This window comes from Myotis myotis, unplaced genomic scaffold, assembly GCF_014108235.1.
Source record: "Myotis myotis isolate mMyoMyo1 unplaced genomic scaffold, mMyoMyo1.p scaffold_m19_p_15, whole genome shotgun sequence".
NCBI classification, from domain to species: Eukaryota; Metazoa; Chordata; class Mammalia; order Chiroptera; family Vespertilionidae; genus Myotis; species Myotis myotis.
The window spans coordinates 21660622-21681205 of NW_023416319.1; the positions used below are offsets into that span (position 1 = coordinate 21660622).

Below are 20584 nucleotides of genomic sequence, written 5' to 3' on the forward strand. Positions count from 1 at the left end.
CAGTCTCTTTCTCTTTTCCTGGTGTTTCCTTTTCTCAGGTATCTCTCCTCCAGGTAGTTTGTTTTCCTTGAAATGGTCAGTATTAGAGCTAGGAATATCTTTGAAAGTTAACTTTTTCACTGATTTATTCAACGACCACATTATTTTTAAGAGCCAATATACTGAACCCTTTGCCTGATTCTCTCCAAGATAACAGAAACCCTAAATAAACGACACAGTGTGCTGCTTTCTCTGCATGTAGCTCCCGATTGTTTTCCTCCTTTTGCACCGTGGTCTGTAATCTTATAAAGTGTTTCCCACTGAGGCTGAGGTGGTCATTAATAGCTTCTGTAAACCTGCATTTCTCCCCCTTTTTGCACGTCTAAGTCTGCGAGGGCAGACAAACAGCTAAACCCAGTGTGGTCTTTTAAAATGTGTTGCTGTGCATTCTGCACCTAATGTTTCGGGTGGCCCTCTCTCTGGATGTGGCATCTGGGGCGCATGAAGGAGTCTGCATTGGGTTGGCAGGGGGTCGGAAGGTCGGGGCACGCTGGGGGAGGGTGTGCTCTGTCAATGCATGTTGGCCAAATGGTGGGCCTGTCCCCCAGAGGGCCCAGGCGGCCATCTCCTGACCCACCCAGGGAGCCTCGATGCAGCCACCGGAAGGTCAAGACCAGAGACAAAAAGAGGACCCCTCCCTCCCGGCCCGAGACCTTTCCAGCCAGGCCCCCTCCTCCCAGAGGCCCTGGCTACATTAGCGAAGAAACAGGGACGCCCCTTGGCTTGAAACATCTGAGTCAGAATAAAGCATGTTCACTTTTCTTTCTTTCTTTCTCTTTTTGACATTTACAGAGCTCAGCAGCCAGCCCCACTCCGGAAATGTCTTCAGAGCCTCCTGGATAGTAAGTTGCCACCTTGTTTCTAGGCTCACTGTATGGAATGTCTAAACGGGAGACGCTTACGATCTGGGCCTAAGTGTGTGTTATAGGCAGCAGTCTAGTGGCTTTGAATGACGTACAGTTTGGTGATAAGTAGCAATTCAGTTCTGGTCATCCATTTTTTCCTTCTATGTTTGTATAACTCTAATCTATGATAATAAAAGCGTAATATGCTAATTAGACCGGACAGCCAGACGACCTTCCGGACCACGCTGGGGCTGCGAGGGCCAAGCCCCTTGCACACATTTTGTGCATCGGGCCTCTAGTAAATTGTAAACTCCTTGAGAGCGAGGACTCCATCTCCATCATGCCAGGTGCACCCATAGGCCTGGGAGTTTGTTCTGGTGGGAGCAGCTCCTCACCTTATCACCGCTGTGTCTGTATCTTATTCTTCAAAGCATGACAAGAAGGGGAGCACAGCTATTACCTGTTCCATTTGGGTTGGGCAAATCCACAGTGAGACAAGCTCACCTGTGCAGACAGAAGCCTGACTTGATCTGAATGCTGAGTTTATGGATATGTGTGACGAACCTCTTGGTCACTTGGGCATTTTGCAAGAGTGGTTTCATTTGAAAGTCGATTAGCTGTGATTGGAGTATTTCACTAGAAAACTGGAAAAAACCCTTCATCCTCTTAGGGTAGTGACCAAATCTCTAGCCAGATCTATTCTATTAATATTTCTTCTATAAATGTGTATATTAATGGCTATGATTAACAGACCCCAGAGTCTGAGAAGAAGTTGAAACGATGTATTAGGACAGCAGTTAGAAGGAACGTTTCCTGCCTTAAAGGACAGCTCCATCTTGGAGCAGGTCGGCATCATCTCTTGCACTCACTGCTGGGTTGGTCGTCAGGCCACCGGTGTGACAGAGAGGAATCCGAGTTCAGCTGTATCATCAGGCTGCCCCTGCTCCCCCTCCCCCCGCCCCGCTACCTTGGGCTCTGAGGCTCACTCTGTTTTAAGGAGATAGTTGAACTATCCCTTCAGCCCAAGGATGACCAGCCGCAGGTCCTCCAGGTCCTAGAAATGAACCCACAGACGGCCTCAGGCTATCTGCAGATGAAGGGCTGCTTCAAGGCCACAGCTCCCAGCAAACTGGTCCCTCAGGTCACCCATTGGTCAGCGACAAAGCTTGTCACTTTGGCGGTCCTGACTGCCCAAAGCCTGGTTGGACCAGATCTCTCCCTGCCCTGCCGTTCCCAGGATTGCATAATGTAAGCCTGCTGCCTGGTCTCCCCCTCTGCCTCCTCGCCCCATCCATCTCCCTGAAATGCACAGACAAAAAAGGCTGTTTCAGGTGGCCAGCTGAGTGGATTCCTTAGCTTCTCTGGACCAAGGCACTATGCTATGTAATAAATAGGAGCATAATTGTCCCTTAGTAGTTTTGGGGGTAAAACAAAAAAAAAAAAAAGGAATGTTAGTAAATAAGAAGGCAAAGTGGGCCCTAGCTACTTTGGCTCAGTGGATAGAGTGTTGGCCTGCGGACTGAAGGGTCCCGGGTTCAATTTCGGTCAAGGACACATGCCCAGGTTGCGGGCTCGGTCCCCAGTAGGGGGCGTGAAGGAGGCAGCCAATCAGTGATTCTCTCTCATTATTGATGTTTCTATCTCCCTCTCCCTTCCTCTCTGAAATCAATAAAAATATATTTTAAAGAAAGAAAGAAAAGTGGCACATGATTGAAGCAGACTTAAAGGATTAAGAATATTCAGAAAAAGACAGCATTGCCCAGCCTGTCAGAGTTAGGCACACGGGTCTTAAATGAAGTGGTGACTTGAACTACTTACTCAGCATTTACTATGTGCCAGGCCCTATGCTTAGCAGCTTCCGTACTTCACCTCAATTAGTCCTTGCAACATCCCAGGACCAGGCATTATTTTTAATCCACATTTTACAGGTGAGGAAGCAGGAGTGTACCAGCCACGGCTCTGCAGCTGGTGTGTGGTGGAGTTGTTCCTCCTCAGACCAGACTAGCAGTCATGTTCTCAGCCAGGGCACTGGTGTTGGCAGGCGCTCCCATTGCACCATACTGATAATAAACTAATAGAAAGCATCTTATAACTTAATGTCTTTCAAATGATTGAAAAAACCATTTAAGCAACTATTTGTAATATTGTGTTAGCAGGATTGGGGGGCCTAATGCAAACTGCCGAAAAGAGCAAATTGCTGTCAGACTCTGAGGATTCATGTGCATAAAGCTATTTGATGTGTTCGTTTGCCCAGCACTCTTATTTATATCATCGGAACAGGTCTTCAAAGACCTCTGTTTTTTTCAGCCTTACCCTAGCTCACGGGAAATATGTGGCAGGGATAGATGAGGTTTGTTTCCTCTTGCTATTCTACCATTTGGGAATTTATCAGAAATTCGGGCTTGGTTTTCTCCCAGTTTGTTCAAATGAATAAGGTTTTTCTGTGTTTGGAATTGGTGAGAAGCCAGCTAAGTGCAGTGCCTGACGCATAGGAAAGCATCTTAATTAACTAAAATTCAACTCAGCACCAAGGCCGGAAACTTGTGGATTGAATCTGGTTCCCTTCACCCGACGGACAGGAATGACCTGCTGAAAGAAACATTGGCAAAGACTTGACTTAACCCAAGGACTGAAGAAAGAGGAATCACAATGGCCCAGGTGCAGGACTCTGTGGTCAGTGGGGAAGGGATGGTGTTGTTTTGAATCCACTCTAATATCTTGGAGAGACTTTAGTTTAGACTGTTATTAATTAAGTTGATTACATATCACAATATTAAAAGAACCTGGGAACAGAGAGGAAGAAATTCACCCATTGTCCCAATATCCTAATACCATCTACCAGTCCTTCCTCTCAAAAAAATATATTTTTATAGTTGTGATCACAGTGTATGCCAAATTTTGTATTTTATTTCTGTGGAATTACCAGACCTATAAATCAGCAGTGTAGCCTACTCTTCATCATTGCTTAGCCTTTCAGCATTGGTTAGTTTGGATAGTCTTTGCCTAACCAAAGAGCTTTACTCTATTTGGCCAGCAGGTGGCACTCAAGCTCCTGCTTTCCTAAGTGGTGATGGTGCACTTGAAAAAACACCCTTTTCCCTTAGTCTAACTTAAGATCAAAACACAAATCATTGCCTGGAGAACTTGATGAAATATTAGAAACTTCCAGGGCTTGAAAATGTATCATAAATCTGTGAGTGTAGGCATTTAATTTTATGAAATCATTTATTCCACTAATATTTATTGAACAAAGGTGCTAGACACCAGCCGTGCAAAGGTTAATCAGTTAAACTGCCTCCCTCAAGGGAAAAACCAAGTGTAATGGGAGGCAGACTTGTAAACAACCATCAGAATCCAGTGCAGGACAGGCAGTGATGGGATCAGGAGGGAGGGAACACCTCTGTTTCGTGGAGGAAGAAAGGTACGCTTTACAGAGGAGCCGCAAATGAAAAGTGAATAATAATAGTAACATTATATTACAAACAGAAGAGGTAATTTTTTTTCCATGAGGCTGGAATTTTTTTGTCTGTTTTGTTCCTTATTGAATCTCCACCTAAGAGACTGATTGACATGTAGTAGGTGCCCAATAAATACTTGTTGAATGAATAAGATGAGCCATGGAATGACATGGTGAGATCTTTTCTAGAAATATCGCTGGCAGTAGTTTGCAAAAATGACTGGAGGGAAATGGGGTGGAGCCTGGGGGAGTGGTGGTGTGCTGTTTGCACAGGTGTGGGTGAGTGGTGGGAGGTAGGGACCAGAGAGGTAGAGACGGAAGGGATTGATGTGAGCTGTGTCAGGACGGAGTAAGCAAAGCGTGCTGACTCCTGAAGTTCGCAGGGCAAGGAGAAGGAGAAGGGGCTGCTTTTCTGGGCTCTCTGGCTTGGGTGATGGGAGGCGGAGGAACGGAGCTGCGCTTGGTTTGGGATGTGTTGGGTTTAAGACGCCTGAGGAACATCTAGGTCAGGGACGGCGAACCTGACACGCATGTCAGAGGTGACACACGAACTCATTTTTTTTGGTTGATTTTTCTGTGTTAAATGGCATTTAAATATATAAAATAAATACCAAAAATATAAGTCTTTGTTTTACCATGGTTGCAAATATCAAAAAATTTCTATATGTGACACGGCACCGGAGTTAAGTTAGGGTTTTTCAAAATGCTGGCACGCCGAGCTCAAAAGGTTCGCCACCACTGCTCTAAGTGGAGCTTCTAGAAGGCAGTTGAGCGTATGTATCTGGAGGTCAGAAGGAATGTCTTTGTAGATAAGGGATTTGAAGGGGGACTTTTTGGACAGTCTCACCACACCTAATAGTCTTGTAGATGAAGGAAATGGAGGCTGAGAGGAACAGGTTGTTTCCGAGTTTTTAAAGTGAGCAGGTTTGCCTCCACTGATCACATTGCCTGTTGGAGTCAGGCGGGAATCCCGACCCGGCCAGTTAGCCCACTGGAAACGTTCGGCCCTAAAATGATCGCTCTGTTCTCTCACTTTATTCTTTGAGTGAGTTTCTGTCGAATCCCCTTGAAACTCAGCAGCCAGCACTGCCTCTTAGCCAGCGGGTCCGTTCTCGTCACTGCCTCCTGCTGGCCTGCTCTTCCTCAGCCCAAAACTGGCTCCGCCCAGGCTGCAGAGCCGAGCTTCTGAGCCAGGCTTGTTTTGGCGCAGAATGGGTGACTCGGGTCTTTCTCGGCCAGACCGAGGGCACTGTTCTCACCCTCTCTGATCTGTGTGAACACAGCAAAGACCCAACAGCACTGTGACCTTTGACAGAGGCCTCACCGCCCGGTCCTCAGTTTCCCCTTTGGTCCAGTGGACAAATGGTGTCTGTCTTTCCAATGAGGAGGCGTGGGGAAGATAACTCACTTAGGAACACTGTGCTGGAGCTTTTGGACATTGTTTTTAAACAAAGTTGCAAAAGTGTCACACATCTGGAAAAAGTATGTCGGCTTCGGTATCAGAAAGAAAACAATTGGCCATAGCAAGTCCATCCTGAGAGGTTTCCTGAGGGCTTCAGGCTTGTCGGTCTGGTGGGAAGCAGGAAAAAATGGTGATAATGGGTGGAATAAAGCCAGAAAGTGGGATGGTGTTGGGGGCGGGGTGAGTTCTGATAGCGGGTGAGGTAGGGGAAGGGGAGGTGTGAGGTCCGCAGCTGGTGTCATGGCCGAGAAGTTAGGAGGAACGAGGGGAGATGGGTCGGTCGTTCTGGCTGAGGCCACAGCAGTTTAAGGACAGCGGGGTGGAAGCCACTGTCAGAGTCGCTCTGTGCTGAGGTCTGGTCGCCCCAAACCAGAGCTTTGGAGGTGCTCCTCTCACAAAAGCGACCTCGGTCCCACAACTGTTGGTTGGCAGGCCTGAAGGATGCCTGTCCATGGGTCTCTCTGCAGATGGAACGGACAGAGGAGACACGGGCTTTAGCTGAAGGACAAAATCAGGAACTGCAGCCAAAAAGAGAGGGTGGATGGCGAAGGGGAAGTTTCGAAAAGAAGCAGATTTCTTTTCAATTAGGAAGTTCAAAGGGAACACCAGGTTAGATGACTTGTGCTGGTCTAAACCGGCATTGACAGCCTGCGAGTCTCCTGAAGGCCCCCCCCGCCCCCCCCACTAGAGTGAGTGGCTTTGGTCAGTCAGAACCAGGGACATCTGTGAATGCCCTGCCGGCAGAAGCCGGAGAGCCCAGAGCTGCGTGGATGGCAGCCCTGTCCCTTGCCAGGCCCCTTCGCCTGGGAAAGCCACGCCTTTTTGTCTCCAGGTGGCAGTAGGCCTCCAGGCAGGGCCCCAGCACCAGGAAGGACAGCCAGCCTGAGCCCAGGCCACCGGCCACCTCGGCCACCTCGATCCTGCAGCCCTTCTCTCTCCACTGCTCCGATGGCCTGAGGTCACTGACGTCAGTAGCTCAGAGCCCCAAGTAAATGTGACATAGTTCTTACACTTGCGGAAGAATCCTAAGTACGTCGTTTCACAAATCAAACCATATTCTTTGTTGTTATTGTTGTTAATCCGCACCTGGGGATATTTTCTCATTTTTTAGAGAGAATGGAAGGGAGAGGGAGAGACAGAGAAACTAAACATTGACTGGTTGCCTCCCGCATGCACCCTAACCAGGGCCAGGGACTGACACCAGAATTGAACCCGGGACCCTCCCCCTCGCTATGGTTCAAAACATATTCTTAATCAGATCACATGGGCCAAATTTGCTTCCAGAAAATGTGACCTTTTATTCATTCAGCAAATACATGCTGAGTGTCCTCACGGACCCTATAGTCCTGTGGGCTCTTAGAAACCAGGGCATGGCCTGGGGGGAGACCGCCTGGGCTGCTCTGTGGGCTCACCCCACCACCTGCCTGTATGTTCTCAGCTGTGAGGGTTGATTCTCTTTTCCCTTAGATTCCATTTCCGTGGTGTGTGAGCCTGGGCTCGGGGGGCGGGGTGGGGGGCGGCGGGGGTGCGGGCACTGCCTCCACAGTCGTGGGGAGATGTTCTAGAACAGCGGCTGAGAGCTCCGTGTGGCGCTGGTGTCCTGGCTCAGGGTCCAGCCCTCCCGTTCACTAAACCTCGCCCACCCCCACTCCATGTGGGGCTCCCCCTCTGGAAAAGGGAGGAGTGGGGTTGTTTGTGAGGACCAGAGGAATTCTGTTGTGATTGCTGGGGAAAGGGAAGGCAGGGGACAGATGTGGATAAAGCAGATGCAGCCCAGTGGACCTTGGGCAGGGGGGGGGGGGGCGGGGGGGCACATCGGTGTTCACTATTACAGCTCCTTAAGCATTTCTATGCACGTGGTAATATTCATAATAAAATACGGGGATGAAGCATCCACCGAGCTGTTGACATCTTTAGAGCTGAGAGTTCCAGCAAACGGAGCTCAGTAGGACGGAGCAGCAGCCTGGGCACGTCTGTGGGAAGGAGTCCTTTCCTATCTGTGCCTGTGCATCCCCCTGTCAGTGTGTCCGGGGCGAGGGCACAGGACACTGGGCCTCGGGAAGGGGCGGTTCAGTGTGTGAGTGTTCTTCATCCTTTCTGGGGCCCACCTCATTCCAAAAAGGATTTGTGGGAACTTGCAAAAATACCCAGGACTTCAACAAGATAAAAGTAAGTGAAGGCTATGTCAGTGAGTGAAGGATGTATCGATAGGTGAGCCTCATAACATGGCATCATGTTCTGAGTATGAATCTTGAAAGCAGTGGGTACAGGGGCGGCTGGCACCGTGAAAGCATGGAGGACCCAGGTTCCCTTTCACTTGGTGGCTGACTGTCCTGGAGCCCCAGCTGGGCCTCCTCTTTTCATGGTTGATTTTAATGCTTCATTGGCCAAAGAAAAATAACCCAGAAATCTAAGTCCAACTTTAAGTTGGACTTAAAGTTGCCAACACTGGTCGGAGACTCCACCTAACATGCATGTTATTTTTATACATGCATATATTTTGTTGATTTCAGGGAGGGAGGGAGGGAGAGAGACACACATCAATGATGAGAGAATCATTGATCAGCTGCCTCCTACATGCCTCGCACTGGAGATCGAGCCCACAACCCAATGTGCCCTGAGTGGGAATCGAACCGTGACGTTCTGGTCCATAGATCAACAGTCAACCACTGAGCCACGCCAGCCGGCCTCCAACTATATTCGTGACTGCCCCATCCTGTGTGCAGCACCTGGACCCCTGCATCTCTTGCCCTGCCCTCCCCACCTCCTAATCTTATCTCCTACCCCCTGCCCCAGCCGTGTTTCTCAGTTATTCTGCGACAGCACAAATCAGTCATTCAATTAGGGCAGTTCGCTATCTGGACAAGGGGCTCCCGTGGGCCTGCCTTGCCTGTCGAACTCGACCTCTGCGTAGGAATGCTCCTTAGAAATGGCGGTACTTGATTAGAAAGCCAGAAAGTATGCTTCTTACCCTCAGCTGGAAATGTACCTTTTAGACAAATGTTAAAATACTAACTCCTGTTCTTTTTCTCCCCCCTCTTCTCTCTTCCTTTTAAAATTACATTGTTCTTAGTATATATTCTTCCAACTTCCACGCAGTGAAGAGGGAATCCGATGGGGCTCCCGGCGACCTCGGGAGCCTGGAGAATGAGAGGCAGATTTATAAAAGCGTCCTGGAAGGTGGAGACATCCCTCTCCAGGGCCTCAGTGGGCTCAAGCGCCCGTCCAGCTCGGCCTCCACGAAAGGTAACCCCGCGAAGCCTGCAGGCCTCTCGCCTGTCTGCCTCATCGGGTGTCTCTCCCGTCCACAGTCACCGGGGTGTTGGCAGGGGTGAACCTCCAGCTGCTGGAATCACTTTTGTCTTGTGTGGGTCCACTTCCAGGCCTTTGAGCCTTCCTAGCCCCCTCCCCTCGTTTCTCACCGGCCATTTTTCTTTCTGGATTAATAGTTCTCCTTCCTTCAATCCCCGGCCTTGCTCTCCCTGAAGCATCTCTCTCTCTTTTGTTCTGATTCCCTTTTCTTAGAAACTAGCTGAGCTTTAGCCTTTCCTGACTAGCAAGGTGGCCATTTTTTCGTTGCATTTTGCACCTGCTTTGCAGCACAGATTATTTTGCTTCTGGACATCGACTGGAAATTTAAAATAAAAACACCTTATGACAAATGAGCATGTTACCTCTCCCTTTTTATTAGCAGCTTTCAGCTTTAACCTAATGGGTCTGTTTATTTTATTCTGCATGCTTTCCAGTGGATCGTAAAGGTGGGAATGCTCACATGATTTCTTCATCTTCAGTTCATAGCCGAACGGTTAACACTAGCAATGCCTTAGGCCCTGTGTGTAAGCACAAGAAACCCCTGTCTGCTGCAAAAGCCTGCATTTCAGAAATCCTCCCCTCCAAGTTCAAGCCCAGGCTCTCCGCTCCCAGCGCTCTTTTGCAGGAACAGAAGAGTGCCCTGTTGCCATCAGAAAAGGCTCAGAGCTGTGAGAACCTTTGTGTTTCCGTTTCTTTGAACGGTTCCAAGAGAGGGCTCCCCCTCCAGGTGGGTGGGAGCATCGAGAACCTGCTCATGCGCTCTCGGCGGGATTACGACAGCAAGTCGAGCAGCACCCTGAGCCTGCAGGAGTACGGCTCCAGCGCCAGGAGGCCCTGCCCGCTCTCGAGGAAGGCGGGGATGCAGTTCACCATGCTCTACCGGGACATGCACCAGATCAACCGAGCGGGCCTCTTCCTGGGCTCTGCCTCCTCCTCCAGCGTGCGGGACCTCGCCTCCCATTTCGAGAGGAGCAGCCTGGCCCTGGCCAGGGGCGAGCTGGGCCCCAGCCAGGAGGGCTCGGAGCACATCCCCAAGCACACCGTCTCCTCCCGCATCACGGCCTTTGAGCAGCTGATCCAGCGGTCACGGTCCATGCCGTCCCTGGACCTGTCAGGCAGGCTGAGCAAGTCCCCCACGCCCGTGCTGTCCCGGAGCGGCCTGACCGCAGCCCGCTCCGCCGAGTCCCTCCTGGAGTCCACCAAGCTCCGGCCCCGGGAGGTGGACGGGATGAACCCCGGGGGGGTCTATGCCTCCCCAACGTGCAGCCGCCTGGTGGACTCCCCCTTGGGGTTCAGGGGCCTGGCGCCCTCTGAGCCCCTCTCCACCTGCTCCGACGAGCTCGACCACTGCTCCAACGTCTCCAGTGACAGCAGGGAGGGCAGCGGCGGCAGCGTTCACGGAGACTTCCCCAAACACCGCCTCAACAAGTGCAAGGGCACCTGCCCGGCCTCCTACACCCGCTTCACCACCATCCGCAAGCACGAGCAGCAGGCCTCCCGGCAGCCCGACTGGCGCCCGGACTGCAGAGGGGACCGCAGCGCGCTCCTCAGGAACATCTACCTGATGAGCCCCCTCCCCTTCCGGCTGAAAAAGCCCCTCCAGCACCCCCCCAGGCAGCCTGCCCCTGGGGACTTCTCGGGGCCCCCGGCGGGCCGGAAGCCAGGCCTCCCCAGTCAGCCCCAGCAGGACGAGCCCCGCGCTGGGGGGAAGCCCTCGGTGCCCAAGCGCCTGTCTTCCCGACACACCATGGCCAGGCTGGGCCGGACCGCAGAACCCCCTCAGGAGAGACCCGCGGTCCCAGAGGACTGCCCGGGGGCCTTTGATAATGGGAACCCTGTGCCGTACTCAGACCACAGCCTGGACAGAAACAACAACCCACCCAGTGAACTGGGACCATCCCACGGAGGTGGCCTTTTGTGTATTTGCCCAGTCTCAGCTCCCGTCTCCACTCTGCTTGCTCTGTCCCCTCCTCCTGTGTGCCCTTGGTGCTCATTTTCTGGTCTGTCCTTTGTTTTCTGTTTGTTTTGCTTGGCAATTAATCATGGCTCGTAGTGGCTGCACTTCTTCAAAAACAAAGCCCCCATGTCATCTAGACTAACCACCAAACTCTGTTTCGAAAGAAAAATTGGCCGTTTAGCTCATCTGAGAAATTGGTTCATTTGAACCCTTGCACCCCTTGCAGTTTGCACCAACCCCAACTCGCCGTGGTTTTTTGAGAGGCAGCCGCTCTCGGTGGCCTGTGTGTGTGTGTGTGTGTGTACAGTGTGTCCCTGTGAGATCCTGCACGCCTCTGAGCAGGGACACTTGTCCAAGAAGGTCCTCTCCTTTTGCTCACCTTTTGCCTTGTAATGAGTTTTGTATTACACTAGTTCACAAGTGAATCCAAAACATGGGGGGAATTCGAGGGTTCTTTCCTTCAGAATTCGATTATTGATCACTGGTCTCTACAACTGTAAAAAATCTGCTATTTAGAATGGATGAAAGTGAAATCTTTTCCCAGTTTGGTTTCCCACTAAATGTTTGCCTGTTTTAATTCTACTTTGTTCTTTTGAAGATTCAGAATCACCAAGACATTTTATACCAGCTGACTACTTGGAATCCACAGAAGAATTCATCCGAAGGCGGCATGATGATAAAGAAGTAAGTGCCATCTCTAAAATCTCTTGGCTTTTGGGCAGAGAAAAATATGAAGGAAGTAAACATTCCAGATGTCTGCCAGAGAGATGACGTGACCTAGCAATTGGAAGCCAAGATTAGCTTTGTCAGAAGTGACTTTTTATATGACATTGGCGCAGTCAGGCCTCTTTTAGTCCACTTTCCCTTAAAGTAGATTTTCTCAAGGCACTGGGTTCTGAACGCCACGTTGCCCCCCAGGAGGTCCAAGAAGAGGTTGCCCACCTGTGTTGCTCTTTGCTCTTTCATCCCTCCGCCAGACCCCGGCCTTATTATTCTCTAGGGAAATCCTCTCGCATGTTTCTCCAGTACTGCCATCCCTCTGTTGGCACCAAGCACAGTTCATGTTGGGAAGGGTGCAGTAGGAGGAGGCGGAAACTGGAGAAGAATAATGACCATGATACATACTGTGGTCACTAAAAGGCAACCATTTGATGTTGCCTTTGTACTCAGAAGAAGAGATGCCCCAATAAACGTTGGTAAACTCCCACCAAGAGCTTCAGGCTGAGCCCTTTCCTTGCAGCTGTGGAGGCATGACTGACAGGGCAGGGAAAGCAGCGCGTTCCCTTGGGATTTAGGAGGAGGCCGCTCTGCCTATCCATTGACTGGGCTACATCACAGCGTCTGTTATGACACAGTGTTGGTACGAGGCGTGCTTTCTAGACGTTGTGTGCCCAGGAGAATGGGTCCTGTAGATGGAACAGGCTGCAGTGCCTGCTCCTGTCATGAGTGAAGAGGTGGAAGGACGGCTGGAGCCTGGCGGCAGGAGGTGGAGGGTGTCCATGTCTACGCAGCTCTTCCTTTCTCTGCAGAGTCTGAAGTCCCCGGTGGTTCTCTTTCATGGTGGTTTCAGGGTTTGGGTGGATTTTCCTTAAAGATTTCGGGTGAGGCCAACTCTGAGGAGAGCCGGGTGGTGCGACAAAAGACAGAAAAGACATGGTCTCCCCTCTCCGGGCATAACGCAGGCACGTGTCCATGGGAAGAAAGAAGAGGAAGGATCTGATGTATAGAGTAGTTTGTAATAACCAGGCGAAAAGCTCAGACACCATGAGTGTTCACGAGGCCACCAAGCAGACTCGGTTCTCGTCACCATCTCTGAGCCACAGGAGCCGCCCTGCAGGCCGGAAGCTGTGGTGGAGGAGAGCATTCCAACTCGCTGTGTAGACCGAGTCCCCAGCACAGAAGGTTTTGTGATAGAACGCTGCCTGCCACCCGGGAGGCATATTTCACGTACTTGGTTTAGCCATTTGGTATATTCAGAGGTAAATTCAGAAGGTGAGCAGCTCGTTTCCTGAACTGCTCAAAGGCCCTTAAAAACTGTGTCTTTCCACAGGGTATTGGCTGGTGTGGAACTGCGGGGCAGGTGGGTTTATCGAGGTCAGATCCAAGGGCTCCATTCCCTTTCCACCTTCACTGGCTTCATGTGACCTGGGCCAGACCACCAGAGGCCTGGCCTCAGCGTCGGGCCCTTCCCACGGCTGCAGGGAAAGCACACTCCCAGCTCGTGGGTGTCAGTGCTGGCGTGTTTCTAGCAAATGCTTTCTTATCCACGTTGATGATGGTGGCGTTTCAGGAAATGGTCATGTCAGCCCTGGCAGGGACATTCGTGGTCACCCAGTCACCTCCTTGTTCATCCAGGAAGGGACTGGAGAGGGTGGTGGTTGCCAGGGCCACATCCACGTTGCCTTATACCCGAGACAGAGCTGGAAACAGGGCTCCATGTGCTTGCGAAGCACCTGCCTGTCTTTTCTTATTTAATCTTCACAATTTACCCCAGCATTGGAAATCCCACGGCCTTCGGTGAGTCGTTACTTTATTATTTGTGACCCTGGAAAAATAGGAAAATTGGGCCCATGGTCATTTGGGGCTAGGTGTCACATGAGGCATTTAATTTCCTTCTGAAAAAAGACTAATGTTTTATTAAGAATGTAGGAATCGTCAGTTATAATTAATGCTTTTCCTACAAAAAAATGTTAATCCCAAGGATGTATGTTTGGTATGAAACAGGAAAACACATTAAAGTTCTATTCCATAGGGTCATTTCAATAGGCAATGAGGAAATGCAACATTGTTTAATTATTTTAAAAGATCTTTCAAAATAGAAATAGATGCCTATTTCCTTAATTTAGGGGAGAATATTTCTTCTAAACACAAGTACCATCATTCTTAGTTTATCTTCTGTATTTATAGTCTACAAATTAAACTCACTTTCATTTCACCTAATGAAGAAATAGTTATCTTTAAAAGTATAGCAAGAAAATAACTGATGCTCTGTCAGTCAAACATAGCCTTGGCTGAGGCCTCCTAAAAACTGCGCCCGGAGAAGAGATCGCTGGCCTAGGAGAAGAGGAGCTGCTTGCTGAAATGGCAGCTCCACTCTGTCAAGCATCTTAGAGTGACAGACATAGGAAGCACAAACATGACCTTGTTGCCCTCGACCCCTCAGAGTAAAAGCCCATAGCAGGTGTAGTAGGTCAGATGTGGGCAGAGGAGTCAGCCGGCCCTGGTCCCACCGTGGGAACGGCTGTGGGAACGCATCGCTGAAGGACAGCACTTCAGCCTCCTGCCGCCGGCCCAGCATGCGTACGAATGCATGGATACGCCTGGGTCACCTGGCCTTGCTGCCGCGTGTGAGGAGGTAGGGGGCTGTGGGCTGAGCCGGGGCAGGTTGCAGACAGTGTAACTGTGTGGACTTCAGCCTTCGCTGTGTCCCAGCGTCCCCTGGTTTCTCCTTCCTACGCGGAGTGGCGCCGGGGGGTGGTCATAGCGGAACATAGTGGTTGTGGCCATAAAGCCCTGCCAGCATCTAACCCTTAACTTCCCTCCTATTGACCTGGCACCTTTTCCTCAGTTGTTTTTGTTGGCAGTTTTCCAATGCCCTGGACCAGATGATTCACTGCCCATTTTATGCAATTTCATGGCAGAAACTTTTAGCGGACCAGCGACGACTTAAGCGCGAGCAAGAAGAGGCCGATATTGCAGCTCGGCGCCACACGGGCGTCATTCCAACGCACCATCAGTTTATCACTAATGAGCGCTTTGGGGACCTCCTCAATATAGACGATACGGCAAAAAGGAAATCTGGGTCAGAGGTCTGTTTTGGTCGCCTCGATCTGCTGCTTGACCCAAAGCCATATTTGCCTCCCCTCAGCATTGCCCGCTGTAGGCCGAATTAGTTCTGTCATCCTGGCTTCCCTAGGCTCGCTTTGGCTCACTGTGGCTGGCCCGTGGACATGAGTCCCATCATGTCCTGCGCTCTGTATGTTCAAGCATGCCTGGCTGCGGGACCGGGATCTGCTGGCACACACCCTCTGCATGCCTATAGAGCATCGGCTGCCTCCATGCGTCCAGTCCTCTACATCCTGCCTTTCATCGTGATACCATGTTGCCTGTGCATTCTGCTTAGAAACCTTAGACCTTAGTCCCTGTGCGTTAGCTTCCGTGTGGACAAGGACAAGGTTCTTCTAAGAGATGGTTGAGTGAAACTTAAGTTACAAAAGTTAGCTAGCAATGCATCTTTTACACCGACCTCGAAACTTAGTCCTGTTAACATTGAACTATCAGAGCACCATGCTGCCTCTCAGTGGTACAATGAGGTACTTGGATAAAGTGCCCAGCAGGACTGCAGCCTCACTGGCGAATTTTGAAATGAGTTTTGCAGCGGGATGAGCTCATGGAGGGTGAGAGGCGTTTCATTTGTTCCCTTAATTTTGACATTTCTCAGCTGAGGTTATGAAACTTAATATAAAACAAACGAAGAAGCACAAACCTTTGAAGTGATGTTGTTCAGGCCTCGGCCTCCTCCCCCTCCCCTGAGGTCGGCATGTTGAAATCCTGGTGCTGCCAAGGCTGCCTCTTGTGCCAGAGTTTGTTTTGTCACGTGACCCTCCAGTGGCCCTGCTGAGGTTGGCTCCTTTCGGGGACCTGTGTGTCTGGGGGTTGAGGGGGTATAGAAATGAGTTACACCCAAAGTATGTACCGTTTTATCATCTTTCAGTATAATAGTAGGTTAATACTCTTTTTTCTATCTTTTGAGTGACAGAGGTGGCACTGGCTAGTGGTCAAATTGTCTGGGAAGAAGAGGTAGAGAAAAGGAGGGGCCAGATTAGAAGACAGGAAACTAGAGAGGGGACAGAGACTCTAACATGATGGGGAAAAGGTCATAAGGAAGAGGCAGGAGTTCGAAAGGTTGATCAGTTTCAAGGGAAGGATGCCCTCTTGTACCAGCTCCTCAAAGCCCTGTTCTGAGGCTGCAACGGTGGCTGGTCCTCCTTCCTGGGTGGGCTTGCTCGAGAGTGGTGGGAAGATGGGAACACACTGCCGGGGTCCAACCCCAGCAGGTCCAGGGGTCCCCAAAGGTGTGGACGGAGTCGGCGAAGAAGGAAGGACACAGAGACAGCGTTCAGTTGATCAGCAGCCTAGCCAGGATCTCTAGCCAGGATCTCCAGCCAAGTGTTTTTCTTTTTAATGCCTGCTTTTAAAAAATAAAAAAGGGGGAATTTGCCGGGAGCCAGTCCATCCTTGCTGTTTCAAGGGACCTGGCATATATGGCATACTGTTCTTAATATGTTTGCTCACCTTCTTGGCACTATGTGTTTTAACCAAGGTCTCCTCTCTGAGAAAGGTTGTTTCCCCAGGTAGGGATTTTCCCCTGAAGCTAGGGAGGGAATAAAACCTCTTAACTAAGTGCCAGTTTGGTAATTAATCACTTTAACTATGAACAATCGTGCTTAAGCTACATAATCTTTACTCCCTGGAATGAAGATAAGAAACACCCTAACCTTTGTAATAGAGATTGACAGGATTGAATCAACTGGTATAAATACAGATGCAACAAGACAGCAAGACCCAGAACTTAGAACACAGAACCTACATACAGAACTTAGAATACGGAACCAAGAGAGACAGAACCTAGGCACAGAACCTACACAGAACGTTCTCTAGAGACAGAAGAACTTCGCTGGAGAGAACATGGCAAAAGTTCCTGGACAGAAACTGGCCTCAGAACCTAGAGACAGAACCTAGCGAGAGAACATGGCAAAAGATCCTGGACTGAACCTGACTACAGAAATTGGCAAGAGAACCTGACTAGAACCTGGTAACTGAACCTGGCTGGAGAACCTGGACAGAACCTGGCTGGAGAACCTAGCCAGGGAACATGGCTATAGAACCTGGCTGGAGAACCTGGAGAACCTAGCAAGAGAACATGGACACAGAACCTGACTGGAGATCCTAGCCAGAACTTCGCTGGAGATCCAGACCAGAACTTGGCTGGAGATCCTGGCTAGAGATCCTGGCTAGGCTGCTGATCAACTGAACGCTGTCTCTGTGTCCTTCCTTCTTCGCCGACTCCGTCCACACCTTTGGGGACCCCTGGACCTGCTGGGGTTGGACCCCGGCATCAGGCCTGCACACTCACACAGATGACAGCACACGTGCGTGAGAATGCGGCTGGGGTAGAATAACCATGGACAGAGGCAGGCACACTGCCCAGCCCGCCTTCCTCCCTCCAGAGCAGTGGTCCTCACACCTGAGTTCTCGAATCCCCTAGGGGCTTTTTAACATACAGGTGGCTGGGCTCCATCCACAAATGATTCTGGCATGGGGCCTGCGAGTGTGCATTTCTAACCAGTTCCCAAGTGACATTGTGATACCGGTTTAGGGACCACACTTAGAAAATCATTGCCCTCGATGTGGGCTGACAGACATGAGAAAACAGACACCAACAAGTCCCAGGGCACCGGGCTGTGCAGACACACTTCAGACCCATCAGGCAGACCTTGGGTGACCACTGGTTCTGCGCAAGTCCCTGTGGGGAGGCGGGACCCAGACTCAGACTGTGCCTTTAGGAAGCTGGCAGTCCAGCAGAAGAGGCCCCTTCCAAACAGGTGTCTCTGTGGTAGGAACGGGTGTCTCTGCTGTGGTAAGTAGCACAGTGCATGGGAGCCAGAGGATTCAGCCCCAGGAAGATTAGGAAGATGGAGAGAGATGCTTGTACAAGCAATGGTGACTCAGGTAATGTGTCCCAACAGATCAATGGAATCAGTGTTGCTCAACGTTGAGTGATACATGGGTTTCCTTTAATGAAAAAAGGAAGTTCAACCCCCAGTTTTGACCTAAGCCAATTCACGAATTAAGCAGTAAATACACACCTGTACAACTTTATTCATTTAACTGTAGGTCATACCACTTTGCGTGAGCTCTGTTGCCACCCAAAGTGTGCAGATGGCGCTGTTAGTGCAAATATTTACATCACCCAGTTCTAGCGCTAGCTGTCAAGGGTGGCCACCACTTTCATTGTAGTCACTGCTATGTTTGTCCTTACCGTTTTGGTCATTTTCTCTTGTCATTTATCATCAGCCCCACATCCGTTCTTTTCTTGTTTGCCCACAGCTGTTCAGTTACGCCCCTTGGTCACAGACACAATGCAGGCATTGAAATTGTGTAGCATTGGTTTGTAAGGTCATCCTTCAATTGACCTCTAATATGCATGTCTGTAGATAGAAGGATGGAAGCATCAGCATGAAGATGAAAAATAAAAAATTCCTGTGGAGAATTCATGCCCTTAAGAAGATCCCTCCAAGACCCCAGCTTGAGGAGCCTGGCCACACGGGGCGTCTCACTGAGGAATCGGGATCTAGGGTCGCCCATGTCCCCTGAACTTTGACCATGGCCTCTAATACTGAAGAGGAAGTGTGTGGTTTAATTTCCATCACATTGTTCCCCTAGACCAGGTGGTCATGGGGTCAGATCTATATTGGCAGCTACATTGCTCACATGACTTCTCTCCCCTCCTTTTTTTTTAAAAATTAGTTAAAATAACTACTTTTAATGGTGGGGAAGACAGATGTGCAAATACATATGGGGGTAAGTAAAGGTGAGCTTTTTGCTCTTTTTGCCGGAATTAGAAATGAAAAAATTCCAGACAGAGAAGGCAGTTTAGCCAAGGTGTGGCAAACAGACTTGCCTGAGGGGAAGAGTGTAATAAGAGATAAAGGCCATTAGGTGTGAGGGGGGAGACATTACCCACAGGCCTTAACAACACTTAGGAATTGAGATTTGATCTGAGGGCAGTTGAGAACCTCAGCCAACTTCAAAGCAAGGAAGTGATGTGATGGAAGCATTTGAGGAATGTTCTTTGTGCTCCTGAGAGACAGCAGATTAGAGTGGAGAGAAGTGAAGTCAAAGGAAGCTTTGTGCCTGTGAACCAGAGTCAGACCTGATGGGGAGGGAGGGAGAGGGAAGCTGGCTGACTTCATGGCAGACGGACAAAGGAGGGGAGACGGGCCAAGGGTGCACCCAGACCTGGAGTCTGGAAGGAGAGAGCCACCCGATAGGCAGGGCAGCCTTGGAGAAAGAATGAGCGCAGGGCTCCTTCACCTGGCTTGTGGGTGATCGCAGAGGCCATGAGAAATGTACAGAGTTGAAGATGACGTGAGAGGTGAATCGGGGTTTCATCCACTTGCAGGTCGTAATTTAAGTCAGGCAAACAGAGGAGGTAAGAGTAAGACGGTCACAATTCCCACACAGTAAGACTTCTGGCTAACTCCCTTTTTGTTTTTTATTAGTTTTTTTGTTTTGCTTTTAATAGCCATGGTCAGCTGTGGGGAACTAGAACGTCAGCTTTGGGACTTCTGTCACCACCTCCTCCCCAAATCTGGCCCTCCTTAGGGAGAGTCTCATGCATGACGTAGCTGACCAAACATCCACCTAGTGTTCTGCTGAGGTCAGACAAGAGGAATCCTGCCCAGATGTGTACCCCAGAATGAACTGGTTAGAGTGCGTCTTTCTGCTTTGCTTTCCGGAAACGTGTGAAAATGTGTCCTTTCCATTGTACGTGAATTGTGGTTTTAACTTGACACTGTTTCTTGTGTTTAGATGAGACCTGCCAGAGCCAAATTTGACTTTAAAGCTCAGACACTGAAGTAAGTGCCACTGGTCCTATTTGTCTGTCATTTTAACTGCCTCTCTGAAACACAGATGTCCACTTAGAAAGAAGAGCTGGAGAAGCCACAGTGATGAAAACCAGTCGTTTATGGCGCTTGCCGTGTGCCGAGCACTGTTCCGAGTGCTTTGCGCTGTGTTATGCTATGGCACAGGTTACACTGTGGCCCTGTGAGGTCGATACGGTTATCCCTTTGTATCGATGGGGAAACTGAGGAACTGCAAGGGTAAGGGACTTTCCCAGGCTGGTCAGTGATGGAATCAGGATTCAAATCCCTGCCTCCTCCTCTACAAGGATTCACTTTGCCTGATAACGTGGGGGCTCCCTTTGACCCAACCTCTCCCTAGAGGGAACCAGAGCCAGTCTCAGGAAGATAACTTTATCAGTTTTGCTGCTATAACCTGAGAGGTTAAAGGCCTGTGGGAACGCACAAGAGACCAGCATTTCTCCAAGTATGTTTCTCAGAGTGCTCCGTCATAGAAAGGAGCCTGGGACCACCCCACCGTGTCTGTCCCTCCCGCCTGCCCTTGAAGAGAGACTTTGCTGTTGGCACATGTCTGGCTCTAGAAGTCCTTCAATGAAGAAAGAAACCTGAGTAGCTTAACTAGCCCAGTGCAACCTACATTTAGATGACCAGGAGACCTCTATATCTTCCATGGAATGAAATGGGAGTGCTACCAAAGATGGGGCTCCAAAGGAGCCTGTTCACTTTATGTCTAATTATGGATGAAAGTGGACCAGAGATTTCGCGGGCAGCAGTGGCCAGCAGCCATCCCATTGTCCTGCTGGTGGGAGACCCCACATCTGATGATGAGAGAGACCTCCCATCCTCAGACACGGGAACTGTGTG

General features: G+C 50.1%; 1 protein-coding gene across 29 annotated transcripts in view; it reads left to right on the top strand.

Annotated features, from left to right (window-relative positions):
• Positions 1 to 20584, top strand: part of SORBS1 (sorbin and SH3 domain containing 1) — a 119344-nt gene that overhangs the window by 71768 nt on the left and 26992 nt on the right. For 21 of the 29 annotated variants that reach the window (XM_036336507.1, XM_036336511.1, XM_036336508.1 and 18 more), the window contains 5 exons: positions 832 to 881; positions 8877 to 9049; positions 11671 to 11756; positions 14714 to 14881; positions 19668 to 19714. In XM_036336507.1, the coding sequence (XP_036192400.1) occupies positions 832 to 881; positions 8877 to 9049; positions 11671 to 11756; positions 14714 to 14881; positions 19668 to 19714 (524 nt within the window). Of the gene's footprint in view, positions 1 to 831; positions 882 to 8876; positions 9050 to 9549; positions 11023 to 11670; positions 11757 to 14713; positions 14882 to 19667; positions 19715 to 20584 lie in introns of all 29 variants that reach the window. The other 8 variants (XM_036336521.1, XM_036336534.1, XM_036336533.1 and 5 more) reach the window with 2 other exon arrangements.